This window comes from Canis lupus, chromosome 25 (assembly GCF_048164855.1).
Source record: "Canis lupus baileyi chromosome 25, mCanLup2.hap1, whole genome shotgun sequence".
NCBI classification, from domain to species: Eukaryota; Metazoa; Chordata; class Mammalia; order Carnivora; family Canidae; genus Canis; species Canis lupus.
In genome coordinates, this window is record NC_132862.1 from 4,643,162 (window position 1) to 4,668,181 (window position 25,020).

A 25,020-nucleotide genomic window follows, 5' to 3' on the forward strand; every position below is an offset into this window, starting at 1 on the left:
ACTGCGATGGTCAGTCGGGCCCCATCCCAGGAGGACCAGGGAGGGTCTCCTTGCTTGAGCCTCCTGACTTCTCCACGATTCTTTGGCCCCAAGCTAAGCTCAGCTGGAGGCACTTCGTGGGAGACCTAAATACTCTCGAAGAGAAGAACGACACCAAAGAGATGGTTGAAACCCAGTTTATTAGACCAGAGGCATGCGTCACCCATAGCCCTGCCTGCTGTTCCCCATCCGGTGCACACCCCTTGGCCTTGCTTCCCTTTGGAGAGGTCTGATCTCCAAGGAATTTCTAGGAACCAAGAGTTCCCGAAAATCCCATAGCTTCACTCTCCAGCACCAGGCCAATGTACAGGTGACCTGCCAAAGTCCTGTTCTGGGGTTGGAAACCAAGAGACAGCTGGGTAGAGAAGGCCTGGGAAGGGGTAGGCCTCTGGCCTAGGAGGAGTGCCTGGGGGAGGCGGCACGACGGGCCCTCTACCTCACTTGTTTCTCATTAAGATAGGAAGGAAGGGACAGAACAGCAGAGCTTTCAACTACTCTACGCCTGTATTTTTCCCACCATTACCAAACCATACCTCACCAGAAAATACAAGTGATGGGCTTGGGTATTAGGTGAGGAAAGGAGGCTGGGCACCCAGAAGAAAGGAAAGGTCACTGACTGAGGACCTCAACTTCTGCTAGTCTGCATGCCGCTGTTCCAGCTACAAGAGTCACCAATCCACAGTTCCCCTTGTGTCTGATACCCTTGGCTTAGTGTGCAGAGCAGATCTCCACTCCCTAGGTGGGGGGCTCTGTCTGTAACTACCCCTTCTTGGGGGAGGCCACAGTCAGCCAGGCAAAGGGCATTGGGATGGTGGAACAGGGGAGGGAATGTTAAGGCTACAGGGAGGGCGTAGGGTGCCCGGGATTGGGGGGAGAGGGTGAGGCCAGAAAGAGGCAGAGCTTGTGATTCACAGCTTCCTTTATGTCGCCACCGAGACAGTGCGAAGGTTACAATGCGCGTGTCGTCTCCTTGTGCTTCTCAGAGGGATGTGTGTACACAGTACAGACACCAGGGGAGAAAGTCCAACTCTTTATACAGGCGAAGGCATTCAGAGACCAGGGAGGGAGTAGAAACACAGAAAGGGGAACTTTGGGTGGGAAGATGGTTCTTAGAGACAAGAGGGGATGGGGGTAGAGACAGACAGAGTTAGGGGAAAGTATATACAGAGATATAGCAATATAGAGTCTGTATCATATAGAAATAGAAAATGCAGATGAGGTTGTTGAGAGAAGCAAATGAAGTTGGGGAAGAGGACTTGGGAGAGTTCCATAAGAAAATTTATGGATGTGGCCCTCTGCAGGGGCCCCGGGGAGAGGGACCAGTGAGGTTAGGCACCAGTGCCCCTCTCCCTGAGCTGGAAGCCAACCAGCTGGATCTTTCGTGGGATGGTAGAGGAGTGCTACCTCTTGGGATTTCTCTCCAGCAGTTCTGGGGTGGGGGTAAACTTACAGATATCAGGATGTGGCCTACAGCACCAGGGACACATCTCCTCCCCATCATCCACTTCTTCAGGTAATCCCCCATCCCCAACTCCCTAGAGACTTCACATGTAAGGGGGTGGGGATGGGGACTAGAGTCTTAGTTCCTGCCTGGAGACTTGGGGTTGGGGGGGGTCACTGGGCTGAGAGGGTCTCTTAAGGCTGGGGAAGCCCCCCCCCCACTAGCCCTCCCCTTCAAGGTACATTCTCTGGTTTGGGGCCAAATTCCAGACCCCAAGGATCCCCTCCACCCCCCACTGGGAGGGGCTTTGGTGACTGGTGGCAGCAGAATGTAGGTGGACACTCAGATGACAGACAGCCAGACAGACAGAATTCAGGCTGGGAGCTGGGGGAGGCAGCATGGAACAGAGAGGGGCAGCCTGAGGTCACCTGCCCCATTCTCTCTTTTTAGTTTAGTTTAGTTTTTTTAAGATTAGTTTCGGTAAAAATAAAAAGAATGGGGTAGAGGCAGGGAGAGGGCTCTATGGTCAAGATTCCTTCCTCTGCAGACCAGAGGAAAAGACTGCCCAGGAGTGGGAGACTACCTTGGGAGGGGGGAGTGAGTCCCCAGGGCAGATGTGGGGGGGTCGCAGCTGAGGGCCCCCTTACTCTCCTAGCCCTCCCCACCTAGGCCTTTGGTACAGTGGCCTGCGGGGCTCAGCAGGTAAAGTCCTCAAAAGTGCCTCGGGCCGGATGGTGAGGTAGGATGTTGGCAGCATACGTCATCCCGGCAGGGTGGCCCCGGAGGCTCTCACACGGGTTCTAGGGGAACGGCACAGGACAGGGACTGGTTATCAGAAGGGCCACAGGTGGTGCTGGGGCGTGGGAGAGGCAGAGAAGGGGGGGGGGGTGCGTGGGGCTGGGGCTGGGGGTAGGGGCGGGACTGGAGGGCACCTCTGTCTCGCTCCCTCACATGTCTTTTGACGTCATCCAGGCTAAGGGCCACACCCTTGTCCGCGCTGCTCCTTTTGGCCTCCTTCTGGCACTTTCCTCTTCGGCACAGCTTGTGTTTAATAACCTGGGACAGAGGTGGGTGGCGAGAGGTTAGACGGGCAGGACCGCCGCCCCTCCGGTGGCCCCGCCCCAGCGCCCCGCCCCCGCTTACCTCATAGGCGTAGTCGAAGAGCTCCAGTACTGTGAGGATGCTGGCCCCAATAAACAGCCCCATCTGGCCCCCAATGTCACCTGCAGGAGTGGGGAGGGCATGGGGAGGTCAGAGGTGTCAGGACACCGTGGAAGCAGCAGAGCTCCCTGGGACAGGGGCAGGCAAGTCGCATTTGCAAAAAGATCGACCGCCTTTGTATAAAAGGAGCACAGAGCAATTCTGGTGGGGTTCTTATTTTCTTCTCTATGTTTTTCTGCATTTTTTCTACTTTTCTAAAGCGAACAGGTATTCAGAAAATATCAAATACCCCAACATTCATTCTCTGGGTGAATTTTCAGAGGCTTATCAAATAGTCCCCCATTCATACCCACGGGCCTGTCTCTTCCACTTTGCCCTAAGAGAAGGTTCATCCCCTCCTCCCACCAAGACAACATAGTTTGGGGAAAGGCCCCGGGAGGGGGGGGAATGGCAGGGGACAAAGGAACTTGTGGGACCGAGGCAGGCAGCCTGCTTTGGGCGGTAGGATGTCACACCATGCCCATGGCATGGGAAGGGGACAGTGCCATGAGCAGCTCACCCAGGAGCCCTGCAATTTCATAGGCCTTCTTCTGCTCAATAGTCTCATAGTTGAGGACTTCAAAGAAAATGTCCAGCACCAGGATGTTCTCCCTGCAAAGGGGTTGGGGGAGGAGACCTGGGTTCAAGTCACATCTCTGTCCCTCACTGACCAGGTAACCTTAGCAAGTTACCCTCTCTGAATCTGTCTCCATACCCATTAAATGAGATGTTGGTGGGGGTACCCTCAGTGTAGAACTGTCATGAGGATTAAATGTGATGGCAAAAATGAAAAGATGCTCTGCACACTGGCAAGCATGGGGTTGTTCCCAGTTACAGCAGTGAGGATGAAGATACAGAATGATGCAAGGAGGAAAGAGAGGTGCTTCCATTGTTCCAGCTTGATCTGCCCCCCATGCCCATCCCAGACACTTTGGTTGCCTTCCCCTTTTCATCTCAATCTCCTCCTGTCTACCGGCCCCTCAAAGCCCACTCACACCCTCTACAGTCCCAGCCCAAGGGCCCTGCCCTGCACAGCCAGAGCCCTTACCCTATGTACTGCTCAGATTTGTTGAACTTCTTGGCCAGGTACTTGGCTGACGCTTTGCTGGGGATCTTGACCATGGACAGCTCCTTGCCATAGCGGGTCAGGTTGCAGGGCATTTCACACACACAGTACTCCTGGTCCTTCTCCACCAGGAAGTCTGTGCCCGACCAGGCGAGAGGCACCAGTTGAGTGGTGCCCTTCGGCCAGCTCCTTCCCAACACGAACATCCTGGCCCTGTCCGAAGGAAACCTAGGCCCCTTTCTCTTTTTCTGACCTGTTCTTACCCGAGCCCTGTGTCTGCCCTGTGCTGATCCTCACCCAGCCTCCCCATGGGTATTTCTTAGTCCTATATCTCATTGGGGCCCTCGAGGGTCAACCAGATGAGGTGCTAATGAGAGAGGGTAAGGGCATGGGGGCCTCTAGAGATATTATTCCCAGCCTTGCTTAAGTCAGACACAAGAGATTCCAAGCGAAGCCTGATCTGGGAGCTTGGCCTAAAACCCCTATGCATGTGGCTCCTTCCTTCCCCCAGACTGCCCCAAGACAGGGGTGCTCACCCAGAGCAGGATCCGCACACTCCTTGTACTGTTCTGGAGTGCAGTATGGGGCATCCCCTAACAGAGGAGAAAAGACAGTGGTGCAGGATGGAGATTAAAGGGGTCTTGTGGTGATGATGGTGGTGGTACCAAGCGCCTAGAAACTGGAAGATGGGAGTGGGTGGGAAGGCAGGACTAGCCAGCCCCCAGTATGTCCTGAAGGTGACCACACACCACCCACCCCACAGTCCATCCCTCCTGGACCCCTTCCCACACATTTTTATGGGTACAGGTGGGAATTGAGGTTAGAGGGACAAGAGCCATGTGAGTATGGAATGGGGCTAGAACTGGGGTGCAGAAAAGCCATTTAATCTTGCTTCCATGTTGGCAGAAGGTTGATGGGGAGCTGGTGAGGGGCAATGCAGGCTGAGGGGCTCCAAGATTGTGTTTGGAGCTTTGGGGCCTGACCTGGCATATGCACCATGCGGCAGTTACAGTTCTCCACCAGGTAGCGTGTCTCACAGTCGATGCGGCAGGCAGTAATGCTGTAGGAGTCGAAGAAATCCGAGTCCATGGTAACAGCTTTGCAGGTGCCCCAGGGCGGGGGCAGGTAGATGAGCTGCTGGGAGAGCCGGGGAGCTGGGGGGTGTGGGGACTTCTCCCCGAGTCACCTTGATGGACTTCTCTGACAAGATGCAGAACTCAGGAGCCTTGCTCCCTGTCCCTCCACAGACTCTGAGGGTCTCAGAGTTTGCAGAGCACTCCTGTTCATTCATGCTTCTCACTAGTCAGATCAGCCCCCAGGCCCTAGCTCACCTGTCCCTCCTGTATTGATTACCCACCACTCCGTCTCGACCCCTCAATACACACCCCCTGGGACCACCCTCCCGTGGCCCTCTCACCCGCTGCTCCTGGCAGGACACAAAGGTCTGGAACCCTGGGGCCACACCAAAGCCCAGCTGGTCGATGAAGGGAGGTTCATCCTGACTGTGGATCTGCACTTTGATGCCTGCTTCGAAGGACGTCTCATCTATGGGAATGAGGAGCAGGGGGTGTATTGGGAGGGCTTCTGACTCCCTAACCTCATTCAGAGCTGGGGCCATGCTGCCTTTCCTAGGGGTGAGCACAGTGCACACTGGGACTGGGGGAGGGGTTAGTCTCTGGGGGGTCCTAGCCCATTCCCAGCCTCCTTTTGGGTTCACTAGCTCCACGCTGCCCTGATGAACACCACATCCTACATGCGTTTCTTACCGGGCTCTGGGTATGCATCTTGCGGTTTCAAATTCTTTCCCAGACACTCTTTATTTCTCCCCCTCCCTGTCTCCCTTCTTCCTATCTCTCTCAGCCCCAAGGTCCCTCGAGACCAGACTGACGGCAGGCAGCCCAAGAAGAGAGGGAGTTATTTATAGAGTGAGTGGCGGCCACTGATGGAAAGCGACGGCTGGTTACCTTGGAGAGTAACTGAGCCAGGAAGGGGGAGCCAGGGAACTGTGAGGGTGGCAGTCAGGTAGAGTCGGAGATGGAGATGGCAAGATGCTGGGAGGAAGGGAGGAGGGCCAAGTCCTGTCTCAGGTCCCACAATGGATCTCAGGAGTCCCCTGGTGGAGGCTGATGGCTAGGGCCATGGGAAGGGGCCCCTGAGAGAAGTGACATACCAGTCTCTCCCCATACAGGCAGGTACTCATCCTGCTGGATGTCCAGCATGATCTCCAGCCCATTGCCAGTCCCACCCTTCATGGTCTTCAGCCGTGGACGCCCATCTCGGCCCGAGTTGAATGTATAGCACTTTCCATATCGTGTGAAGACCTGGTGAGGGCAGAGTGGAGAGCCTGAGAGTCCTGCCAGCACCCTCTACCTACCAAGGGCTGTTCCCAGACCCCTCAGCTGCTGTAATCTCAACACACTTCTGGAACGATCCCTTCTGTGCAGCACTTTCTCCATTTGTCCTCCTTCCCACCCATTCTCTGCCTTCCTTTGCCCTGATGTGCGCCCTAGAAAGCTGATCCCTGTGGGGTGCACTGCCCGTGCTCCTTTGCCACTTGGACAGGCTTCGGGGTGGGTGTGGCCAATGGGAGCTTATCAGAGAGGGATCAGAGAGCAGAAGGAGGGGAGATCAGGGTTTTCATCCTTCCCCACCCCTCACGCCTCTGAGAATGCTCTGGCAGTAGTTTAGACCCATTGAGACTGCAGATCCCACCAGGAGGCCTCCCTGCAAAGTCCTGCCACTTCCCTGTGCCCCTCTAGCCTTTATGTGACAATTTTCCCACTATCACGAAGTGCCTCAGGCCCCTTCAGGCAGTTTCCTTTACTCTGCCCACAGCTCTATAAACAGTCCCTTTGTTCAAGTCTTTTCAATTAAACTATCTGAATGGCAGTCCTGGGAGGACCCTGACAAATATACCTCCATCACCAGGATCCCATCACTGCCATACTCCTGGTCCCTCCTAAGGACCCTCTCCTCAGCCCCAAGTTCCTAGGGCTTCTGAGATATATCTTCTCTTCTGGATTTTGCCCCAGGCATCTGAAATCCTGCTCTCCCCAAGGTTAATTCCCCCCACCCCCAGCCATTAGCCCTTTGTGTCCATCATTGTCCCATCATCACCAGAACCTGAAAACTGACCCAGTTGCCATCCCAAGGACCATGCTCATCCAAGCACCAGTACCTCCTCCCCCAGGATTTGGTACTGAGCATCCAGGGCATGGCATGCTTGGCAACACTTGTGCAGAACTGAGGGGGCCTCAGAGGAGCTCTCAGCTTTGGGGGCAGTCTTCCTATTCCATGCCTCAGAGCAGCCCTTATCAAGGCCCTGATGACATAGCCACAAAGAGAAGAGTGAAGCAATTCTTTGTGGCCCTCTTCCCACAGTTTCTCTGAATGTTTCCAGGTTCCCACAAAAAATGAGGTGAGTGTACTTTTCCTACTGCTTGATGGCAACAAAATCCACAAAGTGAGTTAGAAGGTTAAGTACACACATATGCCAGAGAAAGAGAGAGACAGTGTCAGGCCAGACCAGAGAAGTCAGGGGTGTGGGGGTTACTAGGAAATAGAGTCCTAAATGTTCCCTTTCCCCCTTCCTAGAAGATCCTCTTCCCCATCCAGAAAAGAAAGGGCAAAGTCCACAGATGAAGTTGAGAGAGAACTCCAAGGACTCGTCGTCCCACCACTATGAGGTGTCGTGGCATTCGGTCACAGGCTCCCAACACACACCCATGCCTACCCCTCTGTCTGGGAAAGTGGGGGGCTGAGAGCGCTGGCTTACTTGGGCTGAGAGCTGTGCAGGGGACCTGTGGGCCACTGCTGCCACCTGGTGGTTCTGTGTGAGAAGTGTCTGCTCTACCTTTTGGTCTAGAGGAAGCCAGGTTGACTCCTTTCTTATCTCATGTTCCTTTATTTCCTGACCTCCCTGAGGCCCAGTGGCCATAAACCTCCTGATCTCTGTCTGCAGCTGGCCCATGATGCACTTATATGACGACACCCACCTGCTCCTGTGCCAGGGAGGAGGTGGAGGGCTGAGGGGATAGATGTGTGGGAAGGGAAGGCCTGGCATCTGGCATCGGGACGGGGCACAAAAGGAATCAGGCCAGACAGAAGGGGAAGCTGAACTGGGTAGGGGATGGGGTGCTACTTGGTCTCTCAGCAAGGAAGGCCCTAGACTCCAGAATGGGAGGGCAAGCAGGAGGCTGACCCTGCCACAGGACTTTCCCAGGGAAGAGGATTCCTGATTACTTAGACCTGGGGGAGGGAGAAGATTTAGAGGAGGATTGTTATTCTCCCTCAGACAGACAGACAGACAGACACACACACACACACACACACACACACCCTGTAGAAGGAGCACTGAAAGACCAAGTGAGGATGCACTGAAGTCCCGGCTTTAGTCACTGCTGAGAAGGCTGTGGTGGGGTGGAGTCAGGGACTGTCCTCACCCCTCCACTTGCATTCCACACCCTTCTCCTGCATTTCCAGAGACCAGGTGACATCTGCTCTGGCTCCAGCCCAGGGGTCACAGTCAAAATTTTTAAGGCCAGGTCTAGGTACCCACCAGCAGAGCAAAGTATGACCTCAGAGACACAGTAAGGTTCTAGGCCCTGCTGGATCACAAGGAGATCTGGGGAAGGGCTGGAGATGCTGGAGAATATTCAGGGAGACCCTGGGGGCCTCCAGGCAGCAACTAATTACCAATCAGCACAGATGTATTTCCAGATTCTAACATGAAGAGCGGTACCAGTACAGACCTGAAAACAGCAGCCCAGCCCCAGCCCCAGGGCAAGCTGGGCCTCCCTGAGTCCTGTTGGGAAGGGTGGGTGGCTCAGGTGAGGTGGAGGAGAGGCAGGATGGCCACCAGCCCCAGTCCCAGGAGGTGATGCTCAGGGTAAGCCGTGGCGGACACCCTTGGGGTGCTGTGTCAGGCATGGGCCCCCACTCACCACCGAGAAGTTGTGAGGGCCACAGGGCCCCCCGCAGTAGGAGCAATCGAGCAGCATGTCCTCCAGCCGGTGGCAGGAGCGATTGTAGAAGCGATGCAGGTTAAAGGGCTCCCCAGAGAAGGCCTCCGGCCCCGGTGGGGCAAGAGGCACCCCAGGGTCATCACTTTCATCCAGCCCCAGCATGGGGGCCAGGTAGAGCAAGTCGGGGTAGCTGAGCTGGGACAGGCGCACGGCATTCGTGTTGCAGAGGGTGACTGCCGGGAAGGCCAGCTCCGTGGTGGCCACCTCATCTAGCAGAGTCACGTGCGGGTAGCTGAGGTAATAGGCGACGCGGTCCCCCACCTGGCACAGGAAGGCGCCCAATGCCAAGACAAAGGCCACTGCCCACAGGGCCTGCCTCGGCCCCGGACCTCCCTCCACGAAGATGTGGCTGGCGCCATGCAGGGTACAGCTGTTGGCAAAGGCCACCAGATCCATGGGCGAATCCTCCTCTCTAGCCTCCTTCCTCACTGCCTCCTGTTCCTTCTCTTCTTCCTCCTCTTCTGATTCTGAGTTGTCCCGCTGCCGCCGCTGGTGGGGACCCCAAGCATCTCCCAAGGGCCCTGGGGCCTCCTCTCCAGAGGAGAATGACACAGAGCAGAAGATCTGGATGGGCATCTTCTTCAGGGCCTTCCACTGGGGGATTGGCAGGAGAAACGAGAGGCAGATGTGCTCTCAGGCAGGGACCAGCAGGGCCAGCCACCCCGCGCCTCCGCAGGTGTCCGAGGCTCCGTTCTTCCTCCGTCCGCCCGCCTGCCCCGGCCTGGGCGGCAGTGTGGTTGCTCGGCGGCGGTGTGGCTGCTCGGCGGCCGTGTGGCTGCTCGGCGGCGGTGTGGCTGAGCCTGGGCGGGGCGGGGAGGAGAGGAGGACCTGCCTGCCCTGCCTGGGAGGGCGGGCGCCTGGGCTGATGAATAATGGATGGCAGCGGGAAAGGGAGCCAGATGGAGAGGAGGCGGGCCACAGCCCCTTTCCGGCTACCAGCTCCAGCAGGACAGAGAGGGTTGAAGACAGTGGAAGCCCTGGAAAAGCCTCGGGGCTCCAGGTGAGACTCCTTTGCTCCCACAGCTCACAGCAACAGCCCCTGCCCCTCCCCCATGACATTCAAACTGCCCGTCACCCTCTCATCTGCTCTTCAGCATCTCCCTCCACCTTCCTACCCCAGTTCTGGGTCCTCGCCTCCATTCTCACTGGTGCAGCCATTCCCCTGAGACATAAGAGCCTCTGCACTCTCTCGGCTCTCTCTCTCTCAGAACTCTCATTCCTCCTTGACTGCCCCTGAGTCATAATCTCCCCAATTATTCCAATGATCATGCCCCCACCTTCTCCCAATATACTCCTAAGACCCCAGTTCCCTTCCTGTCACTGCCCTAACCCCAATTTACCCGGTGACTTCCTGAACCCTTAATTCCCCTGCAATCATTGCCTTGACCTCCAGTTTCCCTCCAGCCAGTCCCCAACCCCATTTATCTTCCCCTCCCTCCCCTGACCCTGGCAGAGCTTCAAGTCAGCACCACCCCTACATGCCCCCCAACAACCCCCCCCCCCCCCCCCCGCCCCGTGCTGAGCTGTACTTAGGTCACTTTCTCCTCCTCCACCTTTCCCTTCTGTGGCTTGGGGGGCAGCCCAGGTTCCATTAGCAGAGGTCTCTCACTGACCACAGACTCATTTATGGCCAGTTCCCGGCACCAGGAGGGGGGGCAGGGAGGGACCCAGTCTCTTGCCACTGAAAAGCTTCCAGGCAGATCACCACTCCCCCTCCTAGCTTGCCCACCCCTCAGTGGTCCAGGAGAGGAGTTCGAGGAATTCTGTCCAGGAGGCAGAAGAAATGAGATCAGGGCAATCTCCCAGGTCAGGTGGAGAGCCTCGGGGATCAACCTGGGGTGCCCCCCAAACCCTCAGCCCCAGCACCTTAGTCTCTGAGGCTCCCCTTGCTCCCAGTTTACCATTCTCTGACCCCAGGCCCCTGGCCCCACTGTGTGCTCTGATTACTCAGGGCCACTGATTGAGGAACTTGAGCCATCAGTCAAGTCTCCAGGGCCTAGAAGGTGACCTGAGGGGAGGAGTGGAAGGGAGGGAGGGAGGGGAAGCAGGTTAACCCTTCCTCTGCAGGATCAGAAACAAAGCAGTGGGGGTCCGATGAGTCTACTTGGGCCTTGCCATTCCTTAACCATCCACAGCCCCAGACCCCCTCCCTATTCTCTTCCCCCCTCCCCCCTCCCTCCCTGCTCCAACACCTCTTCCCTTCTCCATTTGCATGCAGGGACCCTGGAGGGTGTTAGGGATGGCAGGCAAGATGCCAAGTTCAGTGGCACTGACTGATGTGGGACCTCTGGCCTCAACTTTGCTGCCAGGGACACAGAGGCCCCAGGGGAAGAGCAGCCGTTGAGATCTGGCCCCTCTCCATCCTTTCACCATTGCCCTCAGACTGGCCTCATCTCTTTTGCCTAAACATCAGCCTTCCACCTGACCCCCTAACTCCCCGCCTCCCCACAGTTTCTCCTCACCTTCTATAATTCTGACCATTCTCCTGCACAGAGACCTTCTTCAGTCACCAGTGCCTCTTGGTAAAATCACCTCCATCTCAGGAAAAGCTATATGAAGCCTTGGCAATTTCCCTTCCAGCTCTCCTTCCCCTTCCCCCACCCTCCACAGCAGTCCAGCGCCCAGCCAGCGTGCCCTTCTCCTATTCTGTAGATCCCCTAGGCTCATTCACAGCTCTGTGCCTTCCTCGGATTCCATCCGGAGAATTTCTCCTCATTTTTCAAGACCTTACTCACACATCACCTCCTCCAAGAAGCCTTCCTTCCCTGACTGCACAGGGCATAGGTAGTACCCACCCAGCAAACAGAACAAAGGGTCCCATCCTGCTCAAGTCCCTTCAGGCTTGAGTAGTAACCAAGAGCTCCTTGACGACAGAGACTGTGAGAATGAAAGAGCAAGACTCAGTGACCATGTGAAGGAAACCAGAACTGAGAAAGACCAGGAAGACCCAGGGCAACTTCAGAGTCCACTGCAGAGATGAGGAGAGAGAGAACCCCCCACCACACACCTTCAGCTGTTGTCCTCAGGCTTCTTCTGTATGAACTCAGGGGTTCCTCTTCTGTTTCTGGTCCTGTGTGCATTTGCTCTCCACCCCCCCACCCCCCATCAGACCTCAGCTCTCAGAGGGCTTTGCACATCCTCAGGATGTTTCAGAGGTAAATTAAGTTCTAGGCCTGGGTGGGAGGTGGGGAAGCTGCAGCTGCCCATGCGTTCCACACCCACTAGAGGGCATTATGCCCCTCCTTCAGACTTCCTGGAAGGGGAAGGAGATTAGACTTCCAGAGGGAAGAGGCTAAGGGAGGGGATGCTTCTATCCTGGGGCTTCACCAGAGAGGGGGGACATGCACACCCAGTGGCTTTAGAGGACAGCCAATCCGGGTATGGCGGGACAATTCTTCCCCCACACCAACATAAAGACCCACACTGCACACCTACACAGCACTACACACAGCTCCCTTGTGGGGCAACAAACACACACACACACACACACACACACACACCAACCGCATTTCCTCCCTCCTCTAACATTTCCTCCTGCCTCATCTTGTTCCAATAGATAAATCCGAATATTTCACAGTAATGGCACATAAGGAGAGTATCAAGCAGCACAAACAGAGGCCCCAGGAGAAGTGGCCAAGTAGACATACGCGCAGAACAACAAACCAATTCTGTACATTCTGTCCAAGGATGCAACCCTTCCCCATGTCAATCCCTACCCAGTATCACTCTTAAACTGTGTGTGGCAACTCAGTGGTTTCTGACTTTCTCTGCATCTCTTTCTAAAACCCCCTCACAAAAATAAATAAATAAATAGATAGATAGATGATAGATAGATAGATAGATAGATAGATAGAAATAACCCCCCCACCCCCCTGCCAACACTTGTAGAATGTTTCAGGCTTCTCAGTAGATATCTCAGGGATCCTTATACAGCCTAGCAAAAGGGTTTGAGTAACTTTACCCTCATTTGACAGATGAGGAAACCGAGGCACAGTGACCTGTTCAAGTTTCATGGAGAGCAAGTGGTGGGCATGAGACTAGAATTAGACCATCCCCCTCTAAATCCCTTCCTCCTTCATTCTTTCATTTATTCATCAAATAGTCACTGAGTGTTTATGGGCTGAGGACACATTAAGAATATATGATGAACCAGGATCCTGCCCGTGTGGAGCTTACTGTCTAACTGGGGGAGACAGATACCATTTTCTAAAAATTGCAAAAGTAAATACTTACTTGCGAATCATGATCAGGGCTATGAAACATAATTTGGGAGTGAGTGACAGGAGGTTCTGACACAGCCCAGGGAATCAAAGTAGGTTTCTCTGTGTGTGTGTTTGAATTGTGATCTGAAGAATAAAGAGTAATTAGGTCTGTATGAGGTGGGGCAGGGGAAGAGTATTCCAGAGAGAAGAGTTATGCAAAGGCCCTGAAGACCTTGGGTGGGGTGGGGGGAGAGCTCAGAGGAGGAGGATATAACTGGACATCCAGAGCAGGGTAAGAACAGGCTGAAGAAACAGGCAGGACCCAGACCCCTCAGGATCTTGCAGGCCACAGTGAAGATTTTTTTTTTTAAGATTTTTTTAATGAGAGACACAGAGAGAAAGGCAGAGACAGAGGCAGAGGGAGAAGCAGACTCCATGCAGGGAGCCTGATGTGGGACTCAATCCTGGACCCCGGGATCACACCCTGAGCTGAAGGCAGATGCTGAGCCATCCAGGTGTCTCCACAGCAAAGATTCTTGTCCAAGGACAATGGGAGGCACACCGTGGGAGGACTTCAAGTGATCAGAGCAGTATTTTGAAAAATTTGGATTTGTCTACTGGAACAGCCAGAGGGGTGCTGGAAGACCTGTCAGGAAACCTCACAAGGTCAGGTGAGACAAGGAGTGAGTAGTGGACTGGCTTGGAGCAGGGTGATAGGGTGGAGATGTTTAGGAGGCATCAATAGCAGATCCTATTAAGGGAGATGAGGGAGATGGAGTGTCAGGGATGCTTCCTAGTTTGCATAAGTGGCTGAATGGTGGGGTGGTTTACTGGGCCAGGAACACAAGGAAAGGACTAGTTTGGGAGATAAGATGATGAATTTGGCTTTACACATACTGGGTTTTTTGAGCCTCAGGTCATCCAAGTGGAGATGTGAACAGGGAGATTGGCCATTAGCACAGAGGCTGAAGACAGCCAGGCTGAAGCACACATCTGGCACCTGCCAAGGTCTAGATGCTGACATGAGTGAAGAAGAGATGGCCCAAGAATAGAATAGGAAGTCAAAAGAAAGAGAAAGAGAGCAAGCCTAGATGGATCAATATCCACCAAAGCCAAACAGAGTCCCAACCTGTGACTTAACCACAGCTCCCAGTTACATAGGACAACCAAAAAACATAAACAAGAACGTTCATGGTGGCTTTACTTCCAATAGCCAAAAAACTAGTAACAACCCAAATGTCTAGCAAGAGTAGACTGGATAAATACATTTTGGCATATTTACATAATGAGTACTACACAGCATTGACAAAGTGCTACCACCACACAAAACAAAACAATCTCACAGACAATATCATGAGCAAAAGAAGACAGACACAAAAGTGTGGGTACTGTCTGGAGAATACATATACTCTAGGAACTTCAAGAACAGGTGGAACGTATCTGCACCACCAGAAGTCAGAATAGTGGTTAACTCTTGTGTGGTAGCATTGACTAGGAAGGGGCCCAAAGGTACTTTCTGGGGTATTACAAATGTTTTACAGTTTTTTTCCTCTTTTTTTTTAAGAGACAGAGTATGTGCAGTGAGAGGGGTTAAGGGTAGGGGCAGAGGGAGAGGGAAAGAGAGAATTTCAAGGAGACTCCCCACTGCACGTGGAACTGTCTCATGACCCTGAGATCATGACCTGAGCTGAAATCAAGAGTTGGACGGTTAACCCATTGAGCCACCCAGGCGCCCCAGGAAAGTTTATTTATTTATTTTTTTTTAAAGATTTTATTTATTTATTCATGATAGTCACACAGAGAGAGACAGAGAGGCAGAGACACAGGCAGAGGGAGAAGCAGGCTCCATGCAGGGAACCCGACGTGGGATTCGATCCCAGAGACAATCCCCGGTCTCCAGGATCGCGCCCCGGGCCAAAGGCAGGCGCCAAACCGCTGCACCACCCAGGGATCCCCCCAGGAAAGTTTAAAAAGGGGAAGGTGGTCAACCATTTTGAATGTTATTGAGAAATTAAGGATAAAAAAAATGTTTGCAGGTTCTGGCCACGTGGAGGTCGCTGGTGGCCTCAGCTCTTAGTTTTGGTGGAGTGCTGGGAGTGGACAGAAGGCAGCCTGAAGTGGATTGGAGCATGAGTTTGAGATGAGAAGATGGAGACAGTGGAATATATACATTACTTTTCCGAATTTTATCTGAGAAAGGAAGCAGAGAGAGTGTGGGAGCTGGAGCTCAAGCCACGGAGTTGAGAGACCTTTGGTTTTTGGTTTTTATCTTAACCTCAACCCTGATACATAGTAAGTGCTCGATAAATGTTAGCTGTCATTGTAGCTACATATTTCAAGATGGGAGAATCTTCAGCATGCTTCATGTGTCAACAGGTAGATTCCCCTGGAGAGGGGAGAGACTGACCATAGCTGAGGGAGAGGCAAATCTTTAGGGTGAAATTCCTATACTGGAAGAAGGAGATCGGTTGGAAAGAATAGGTTGAGGGGATCCCTGGGTGGCTCAGCGGTTTAGCGCCTGCCTTTGGCCCAGGGCACAATCCTGGAGTCCTGGGATCGAGTCCTGGGATCGAGTCCTGCATCGGGCTCCCAGCATGGAGCCTGCTTCTCCCTCTGTCTGCGTCTCTGCCTCTCTCTCTGTCTTTTACGAATAAATAAAAATTAAAAATCTTTAAAAAATAATAGGTTGAGATTTCAGCCTAGATAAGAGGGATGTTCCCCAATGGGAAGGGGGAGATCTTGGTCGAGGCTTCTTCTTCTTTTTTTTTTTTGGCCGAGGCTTCTTTAAAAAAAAAAAAAAAGATTTTATTTATTTGAGAGAGAGACAGCAGAGAGTATAAGAGAGAGAGAGCATGAGAGAGAGAGAGCAGGAGCAGAGGAAGGGGGAGAGGGAGAAGCAGACTCCCCACTGAGCTGGGAGCCTGAAGCCATGCGGGGGCTCAATGCGGGCTCAATCCCAGGATGCCAGGATCATGACCTGAGCCAAAGGCAGATGCTTAACCCATTAAGCCACCCAGATGTCCCTTCTATCTTCTTGGTGAAGCAGGAAGCAAAGTCATCTGCCGAGGGTGCAAGGGGGGGCTAGGAAGGGTGGCTGAGATGAGCAGAGAAGCTTGAAGGAGTCATTGGGATGAGCAAGGTGACCCGGAAAACACAGCGGGGTTGCTTGGCGGCACTGCATGCCCATTTCAGGATGTTGATCATGAGCACAAAGCGATTTCAAGCTGGCTTGTTGTGTGACCTCCTCTGGCAGAGCTTGGCTGCCCTGGAGCCACCTGAGGAAAGCCAGTGGCGGGTCTACCTTGCAAAGCTGGGATTTGGCCAAATGGCACAATGGAAAGGCAGAGGAGTCAAAAGACTTGGTGTCGCCAGCCTAAGTCTGGGGTTCCTTCTCCTTTGCACCTTTTCTTTTCCTTCCTGCCTCCTGCTTCTTGAGAGAGCATGGCAAGTGGGGAGCCAGACACCCTGCTCCCCTTGCTCCACAAGGCCCACTCCTACAGTCACACACAAAGAACCTGGACTTAGAAGATCTGAAGTCAAGGTCCCACTCTGGCATGCACCGGCTGTGTGACCTCAGCCAAGTCACCTAACATCGCTGAGCCTCAGTTTCCTCATCTCTCAAGTGAAGATATTAATATCTGCCTGCCTCCCAGAATTATGAGGATCAGGAGCTAAAATAAAGGGAATTTGTAAACTGCAAAGCTCGACTGGAAGAGATGATTAATTTTGCTGGTATGTGCTCTGCATGTGACCAAAGGTTTGTCTGTGCACGAGCTCCCTCCCACAATTGCACTAAGAGAGCTGCGAGTGCCCCCAGGCACATCCACAGACATCCACTTCACGCCCTAATCTACGTCCTCCATTCCGAGACACCCCCACCGAGGTGCACCTGCGTGCTTGCACACTTGGAGTGAGTGTGGCACCGGCACAGGAAGGCTGAGTTGGCTGCTGTCCATGGTAAGGCCACTGCAGCGGTCTCACCCCCGGGATGTCCCCAGCCTGGCTCGATGATGTGACGCATCAATTAGAGACACACAGCACTAAGCCATACAGCCCAACCTCCCAGGGCCCCGGGGACTGCAGCCTCGTCTAGGGAGTGCGGATGAGACGGATGAGAAAGGGATGAGAAAGGGTTTCCTTTCCAAGAACTCACAGTAGCCCAGAAATCCGCCACTTGCCCTCCCTCTACCTTGGGGAGTAGCCCCGGAGAGCCTGGGGGCCTCAGAGTCTCTGTCCTTGTGGTTTCTTAAGGGAACCTCCCCTCCAGGTGAACACACAGCTGTTTCGTGCTCATGTTAAAATCTTCCACGAGGAAGGTGTCTGATCCACGTGTCCAGGGAAGTCAGCGCCGCGCGTCCGTTCCATGCATGGGCCAGCGTGGGCTCAGCCAAGAGAGTCCCAGAGGCTGAAGGAGGGGCTGCCTCTTGGCAAAGTAATTTAGCCATCTACTTAGAGCCTCCTTTCCTCACAGGAAATTGTGCCTAGAAGCTGAGAAATGGAGCCAGATGAAACTATGCCTAAAATAGAACCGAGGGGTCCCGGTGCCCAGCCTCATCCTCCGCCAGAACTAGGTACCACTTCTCAGTCTTGCTCTCTGCTTTCCACGTTTGCCTCCCAGAATCCCCACACAAGCATCCTGACTGGAAGGTTCTCAGCCAGAGGGTAGAAGTTGCCGGAGCCGCCACCTCAGACCGACTCATCTCCCCTCCCCCCAGCACTGCAAGTGCCTTCCACAAAGTTGAAGCATGCTCAGAAGCCACCTCCACCCACAGCAGAAACGTGGGCCTCTCTGCAGGCCTCACCCCTGCTTCTTGGATGCACACCAGGTGCAGCAGTGACCATGCCGTTGAGCTTTGGGCAGGCCGGCAGGCCGGGGCAGGAGAAAGGCCCCTGGCTTGGAAGCACTCCTCCTCCCCACCCTTGCACTTCCCACTCTGCCCCCAGAGGCACTTAGTTACTTACATCAATTCCCTATTACTTTAGCCAGCAGCCGGGAGATCAATTAACTTAGAGTAGCCTCTTAGCTAACTGCAGTCTGGGAGAGGGGTGGAGTCCAGAACGGCAGGGGAGGAAGGAAGGAGAGGGAGAGGAGGTGAGAGAGGAAGCTACGTTATCCAAAGGAGGTTTGTGTGTATATGCATCTGAGAGAGAGACAGAAAGGGAGAGAGGGGGAGACCCGAACCAGGGTCCCCCGTATTCTTGCGACCAGCTCCACTCCAGCCTCCTCCCTCCAACCTCTAGCACTTTGAAGGGAGGGAGGGAGAGAAAGGAAGGGTAAGGCTGGAAGGAATGCCCTCCTCCAAAGTTAACCTCTCCACTCCAGCCTCTCTCCTGTCCCGCTGCAACGTCTGCAGGTTCCCCTTGCCGCTGCCGGCCCCCCACGAACACACACACACAAAGACGCGTAGGGTCCGCCCCTGGGTGGGGAGGGTGGGGGGTGGTGGTGCTCAGGACCCTCCTTCCCTCTGTCGCAGTCTGGGCAGCCTTTTCGTGCAGAAGCCCCTCCACTCCCTGCTAGCTGGAGGGAACACACCCGGGTAGTGGGGCTGGGCTCTCCCCAGGGACTCCTGGTCTGAGCTGCTCGGGGTGGGAGGGGGGCGAGGTAAGCTAGGGTGCGTGGGCGTGAGGGGCAGAGCTAAGGTGGGGATAAGGAAGTTGTCTCTGGCACCTGCCAGGCCCGGTTCAGCTGGCTTTAAGATGGCCTCTCCCTCCCCTCTCCAGGTCTCAGGATCACCCACCTACACCCACTTCTATCACCTTCTAACCCCTCTAGGAGCTCCAGAAGAGTCCTGCCCCCTCCAGACCTTAAGGGGATTTCTGTCCCACCCCTCCTCCTTAGTCCATCTCTCTGGGGGAATTCCTGTCTCTACTCCAGGGACCTGGGCAGGGGGTGGGGGGGTGGGGACACTCCTGTAGGCCACCTCAAGGATTCATGTCCCCCAATCCCTTGTCCCCCAATTCTACCCCCCAAGAGAGAGAATACCATCTCCACTGCATGCCCACCCCCAAGATTTCCATTTTCTACCCTCCCCTTCCTTCTCTTCCAGGGCCCAGAAATGAATTCCCTTCTCTCTCTGCCCCAGGCAGAGGCTCTGGGTCTCAGCTGGAGGAGGGGGATGGCATAGGGCTGACTGGGCAGCCATCTGCCAGCCCCCTCCCCTTGGCGCTGCTCAGCATTCCAGCCACATAGGAGCTCCCACTGCCAGGGACAGATAAGGTGCAGCTGGAGGCTGGCACCAGCTGCGGCTGTGCTCACTCCCTCCGGCCCCCACCCAGACAACGGCGGACAGCTGCGCCCCTGTCCCCCTCCAGGAACCCCTGCCCTGCCTTGGCCTGACTGGCCTTGAGGTGGGGTGGGAGAGCAGAGCCTCAGACCCCGTTGCCCCGGCAACCAAACATCCCACCTCAAAGGAAAAGCAGCGTTGGCCAGGGAAGAGGGGTCCTTGACAGTGGGTCTTTGGTAGCTTCCTCTTTTGGTAGCTCAGGAGAGAACCACTACGGTCCACCCTCAGCCTCCTCAGTCCCAAACTAGTTTCTCCCAGATTAACCCAGGTTCCCCATATTTATCCTCACTCTCCCAAGCTGACTCAGCTACAGCTGCGGGGGGGGGGGGGGGGGGGGGCGGGTAGACCCAGTCAAACACTGTGACCACCAGTCCATCTGCTGCAGTTAAGCTGGATTCTGAAGACATCTGAGGGGAACACTTGTCACTGCAGATCCCTGCTAGAGGGACCAGGGTCTCTGAGGGACCAGAGTATGCCCTTATACCTCCTGAACTGTCCTCTATGAGCAGGGTTCTCACTGTTGGATGAGCTTGGCCCCTGGAAACCTGCAGAGGAGTTCACATGTACCTGTGCACACTGTATTTTGCAAAATCTCTGAACCAGGGCTTGGACTCTAGGTTTCTGTTTCAAGGCAGCAGAAGATGCCAAGATGGTCTCTCCTAAGCTCTGACCCAAGAGGCAAATGTTTTCTTCAGTGCCACAACTGTCCAGGGGCTAGATACATATCTCTCGACCTAGCAGAGAATGGCAAGGATGGAGAGGAGATGTTAACTATTAGACCAAAGTCCGCAGAGCTTCGGGCAAGGAGTGTCTACGCCCCTAAGTACCAGGGACCTGGAGGAGAGCGCCGCAGCCCCTCACTTCCCCTCGGGAGATGTCAGACATGGACTCACAGCCAAGCTCCCATCTGTGTAGGAACATCCCTATGGGCAGAAGTGGGAGAGCTCCGGACACAGAAACAGTGAGCAAGGAGGTCAGTGAGACAGGGTAGAAGGAGGCGCTGAGAGGTTTGGGTGCAGCCAGACGCAGAGTCAGGTCTTTGACATGGGCTCAGAAACATCAAAAACCTGGTCTTCCCCAGCAACCCAGAACCAAGAAGAGCCAGGGCTGGGACTGCAGGCTATCAGCTCTCATATCTCCTCCCACCCCAACCCCAAGCAAGAACAAGAATTCCAATTGCTCCAGAACTTTGTGAACCAGTCATATCACCATCTGACACTTAGAATTGTCCCCTCAGATAACATGGACCAATCACATTTCTGTATCTCCATTTTCATGAACCTTAACATGTCATAGCAATCACCACTTGGAATCCTTCCGGACATGAGGGACAAACGGAGCCTCAACTGAAGACTTTTTATAGACTAACTGTATCCCCATGTTATGCCTTCTTAGCCCTTCATTCAATACTACAAACCATCCAAGCTACTGGGTTTTCTCTTTCTTGCTGGTCCCTTCTGCTATATATTGGGTATGTTGCAGAGGAGGACGGCTCTCTGCCTTTCACCCTCACCTAACTTCTACTACTCATGGGTACATAATTGGTGAGCCTGGGAACCCTTTGGTCTCAGGTTCTGGAGAATCCAGGACTTCCCTGTTTTGAGAAAGGAAAAGAAGGAAGTGGTTAAGGCATCACCCTATGCTCCCCATCAGCTTGGCTCAGCAAGGAGTATGGGCATGTAACCTTCGTCTGGCAGGACTGACAAAGGCCCATAAAACTGGTCTGCAGAGCAGGGCTTAAAGAGGTGGGAATTCTTCTGTAACCTCAGCAGGAAAAAACAAGGATGACCATGGCTCCAATATTTCTACAGAAACAAGTGCAGTTCATGCTCCCATAATGCTAGGAGGATGCAAGCAAGTAGGAGAGAAATGGGAAAGGGAGAAAAGGGAGTCTCTGAGAGCAGAGCATTAGAGGCAGGCATGGATAGGAAGGGGATCCTAGAGAGACTGGGTTTTCAAAGAGCAATGACCAGAATTGGAAGTGGACATCACGACTCCAGGGTTGGCAGTAGTAATAAAAAGAGCATACTACGTTGGAACTTTACAAGATATGAGTTCTAATCCTGAACCTGTCAATAACCCGGGACTCATCCTATTGTTCTGTCTCAGTTTGCACATTTGCAAAATAGAGATAATATGGCTGTTTATCCAGGGGATTGCACGAGAGCCTACAAAGCGTTCTGAAGAGTTACAAGCATCGTTCTCTCATCTGGTGTCATTTTTCACCTATGGCTTCAGGTCCTCTGGTCCCGTTCCAGCCTCTGTCTAGTTGTAACCTCTCAGGAACCTGTATGACTTGCCCAGGATCACCTGGCACGTGAGATGCAAGTCACTTCTAACCCTCCCTGGGATGCTCACTTTGAGGCAACCCCACCTGCGGGGAGTGCTGTGTGGGACTGTGGGGCATCTCCATTTTCAGAAGCAAAGAGATGAGGAAAAAAAAAAAAAAAGAAGCAAAGGAAGCCTCCAGTTCAGCCATGACTTTGTACCCCAAATAACCTCTCCTTCCTCAGACACTGGCTCTTGCTGACAAGGGGAGGAACCCAATCAGAGAGTATGCGTGTGTATGCGTGTGTGTGTGTGTGTGTGTGGAGGGGGTGTGTGGCACAGAGAGAATTACCTGTCTAGCTATTTAAGAGAAAGCTTCCCTCACTTCCTATGTTTCATGGTGCTTCTCAAACTTAAGTTCAAATCACCTGTCAAAATGCAAATTCTGATTCAGTAGGTCTGGAAAGTGCGGTGGCTAAGTCCTGCAGTTCTTTCAATCTTCCAGGTGATGGTCCTCAGACCTCATTTCTAGTAACAAGGCTGCAGCTTACCCACCACCACGTCCAGGTCTGACACCTGTAGCCCAAAAGGTAAGCTTGATGGGGTTGGGGTCATGCCAGACTCTGTGTGGGTATGTCCGCCTGTGTGTGCTGTGCACTGTGGGCTCTCTTTCCTGTCGCCGTGGACACAAGGCTGATGCTCAGGCCCTCCCACAGAGCAAATGAGCCCCTGTACTGAACTAAGATCCCTCCTGACAGAAGCAAACCCCAGGGACACTCAGCTTCCTCTCCCGGAGTAGCAAGCTTGACAGAGGCCCCAGGGCTCCTAATCTCCTCTTCCTCTTTCTCTTCCTCCTCCTCCTCCTCCTCCTCCTCCTCAGGCCTGACTCGGCGGACCCCACACCAGGGGACTCACTCACCACCTTGAAGTCTTCAGCGCTGCAGACCTCCCCACGGAAGTGGCAGGAGAGCAGCATGTCTCGAATGTCGTGCCCTGCGCGGTCGTAGAACTCCCGCATGTTGAAGGGCTTGGGCTTGAAGCTGCGGAAGTTGGCCTTGTCCTGCAGTATCTCCAGCTGCTTCTCATCTGCCATCTGTGTGTCCGGTATCTCATACCTGGAGCCCAGGGTGAGCAGCGAATGGATCAGCATTTTTCGTCCCTGCCTCCATTTGGCCTCTAGAACCCCAAACCCAACTGGGGTTGGGGTGGGGGTGGCAGGGGGCAGAGTTAGCCCTGGAGATCAGGCCTGGGCACAGGCACAGGAGAACTAGGTGTGTCCAGAGGACCTGCCCCATGGGGTCTGAGAAGACAATAGGGTCTGCAGTGGCTGCATGGGTAAGGGAGGGGAGGGCAGAGAGATCAAGGCAGGAGCTATCTTTTATATTACAGTCTCTACCCGGTAAAGATGGTCTGCCCCCATCCCTCAAGTAAGGAGAAGAAGATCAAGACACAGGGGCAGGAGGGTGACAAAGGTCACTCTAGAGAGGGTACTGATGTCTCACAGCTCAGGCTGGGACTATGCTGGGATCAGAGATTGGGTGCCCTGCACTGCATGCTCAGCAGTGCTCCAATTCCTTTGCTGTGAGTGGCAGGTCTGGGGAGCCTGGAGGACAGGGTGGTCTGGGCTCTATGGTGGGTTTAGAAAGGCAAGCACCCCGATGGGAATAACTAGGAGCTGGGATGCATGCAACTCCAGCGAGCCGAGGATGGGTGGGAGCCGCCCACCTGTTGTTGAGCAGGGCCAGCAGCTCCCCAGCGTGGTACAGGTCATTCTTGGAGACTTGGCTAAAGCGGAACTCGTTGAGATTGCACAGCGTGACGGCGGGGAAGGTGAGCTGGGAGGCAGCCACCTCATCGAGCTTGGTGACGTGGTGGTAGTGGAAGTAGTACTGCACCCGCTCGGTGCACACACACAGCAGCACAGCCAGTGAGCCCAGGAAGCATAGGGCCCAGAGCGCCCGCTTCAGAGACAGCCGTTCGTAGGAGAAGATGTGGGCCAGGCCGTGCAGCGTGGAGCTGCTGGCGAAGGCCTGGATGCTCACCGGCTGGACGCCTCCCACCTCCTCCTCCTCGGCCTTCAGTTCCATCCTGGCCCAGGGGATCCTGGGGAAGATGGGTAGTCTGTTAGAGTCCTGCGGTGAGAGTACACATGGGGGGCGGGGCGGGGGGCTGCAAATGTGTCCCTTGGGAATCCCTATCACCAGAGGTCACCGCCTCTGGGGCAGAAGACTTCCCTCTGTGTGAGCCCAGAGGTGGCTGGCCAAGGGACACCCTCCTAGAGGAGGGTTCCTCCGAATGCAGGGGCTCTGGGGTCAGCTCAGGCCAAGAGAATGCTCTCCCAGGGAAGCTTCCCAGGCCAGGGGAGACCCCAGATGTAGTCATCCGAGAGCGAGAGGAAGTCCCAATATTTCCACAGGCAGGCACAGGAGTTCCCTCCAGATGTGGGGTCAGTCTGGGACAGGAATGTCCGCCCCATCCTGGAGACGAAGACTCCCCCAGATGGACAGACCCCGGGGAGGGGGGGCAGGAGCTTCTGGCCACGGGTGTCCCCAGGACTGGGCTTTCACCCGGGGAAGCGAAACCGGGGCTAACCGCCCCCCCCACCCCGGGGAGGCGGGGAGGCGGGGGGCCCGGCCCGAGTCCTCACCTGCGGGCGGCTCCAGTTCTCCCAACGGCGGCGCGGGCTGTGTGTGTGCACGTTTGGGGTGGGGGGTGGGGGTGGGGGCGGGGGTGGGGGGAGGGGGGCAGCCCGAGGTGGACGCATAGGGGGGCGCGGTTCCCTCTGACAGCAGCTGTCCCCGCCCCGGACGCAGCCCCCCTCCAGTCCAGCTCCTCGACGCGGCCCGGTCCCCTGCGCGGCCCCCGCCCCCCTCCCCAGCCACCGCGCCGCCCCGGCCGCCGGGGGAAGCGGAGGGGAGGAAAGTCCTGGCTTCGGGGCGCTGGGGAGTCCCGCAGCCCGAGGCGGGGGCATCGGAGACCCACCTGGGGGGGCTTCGGGCACCCGGCAGGCGGCGGCGGGTCCTGGGGCGCGGGGCCGGACGCGGGCTCAGCGCCGGGCGGCGGAGGGGCTCATGGCCCGGAGCGGGAGCCCGCGGGGCGCCGCGCACAGCCCTGCAGGGAGCGGCCCGCCCGGCCCGGCTCGGCTCGGCTCCGCTCGCTCGCTCGCTCGCCTGGGCTCGCTGTGGCGGTGCTCTCAGCCCCGGGATCTGCAGGGATCCATCGTCCGGCCGGGAGGCGGCGGGGGAGGGGAGAGGGTGCGCGTGCGCGCCTACGAGTGTCTGCGAGGGTGTCTCCGGGCCGGGGTGCGCGCGGGGCCCCCGGCCGCGGGAGCGGGACCGAGGGCTCCCCCCGCCGCCTCGCCCCCTGCGCGCGGCCGCTCCCCGCGGCTCTGCCTCCCGCCGGTCCGGGAGCCGCGTCCCTGCCCGCGAGGCCCCGCGGCTCGTGTGTGTGCGGCCGTGTGTGGTGTGTGCGCGCGCGCGCCCCCGCGAGCGCGAGG

The 25,020-nt window shown here is 55.4% G+C and overlaps 1 protein-coding gene across 5 annotated transcripts; it reads right to left on the reverse strand.

The window, feature by feature from the left end:
• Window positions 1–160: 160 nt before the first annotated feature.
• ASIC1 (acid sensing ion channel subunit 1) lies at window positions 161–24,643 on the reverse strand. 5 transcript variants are annotated; one of them, XM_072797964.1, is made up of 12 exons: window positions 24,507–24,643; window positions 23,250–23,627; window positions 22,444–22,639; window positions 5,917–6,067; window positions 5,164–5,291; window positions 4,730–4,883; window positions 4,283–4,339; window positions 3,729–3,882; window positions 3,201–3,292; window positions 2,624–2,703; window positions 2,432–2,536; window positions 161–2,280 (listed from the first exon to the last, which is right to left on the reverse strand). In XM_072797964.1, exons 2-12 carry the CDS (start codon window positions 23,609–23,611, stop codon window positions 2,176–2,178), a joined length of 1,584 nt encoding a protein of 527 aa, XP_072654065.1. In that variant the 5' UTR covers window positions 23,612–23,627; window positions 24,507–24,643; the 3' UTR covers window positions 161–2,175. The 5 variants fall into 5 exon arrangements, with proteins under 5 accessions (XP_072654065.1, XP_072654066.1, XP_072654067.1 ...); XM_072797965.1 differs by having other exon boundaries at window positions 4,730–4,880; window positions 24,507–24,642; XM_072797966.1 differs by lacking the exons at window positions 22,444–22,639; window positions 23,250–23,627; window positions 24,507–24,643 and adding an exon at window positions 8,690–9,568.
• Between the last annotated feature and the right edge of the window lie 377 nt (window positions 24,644–25,020).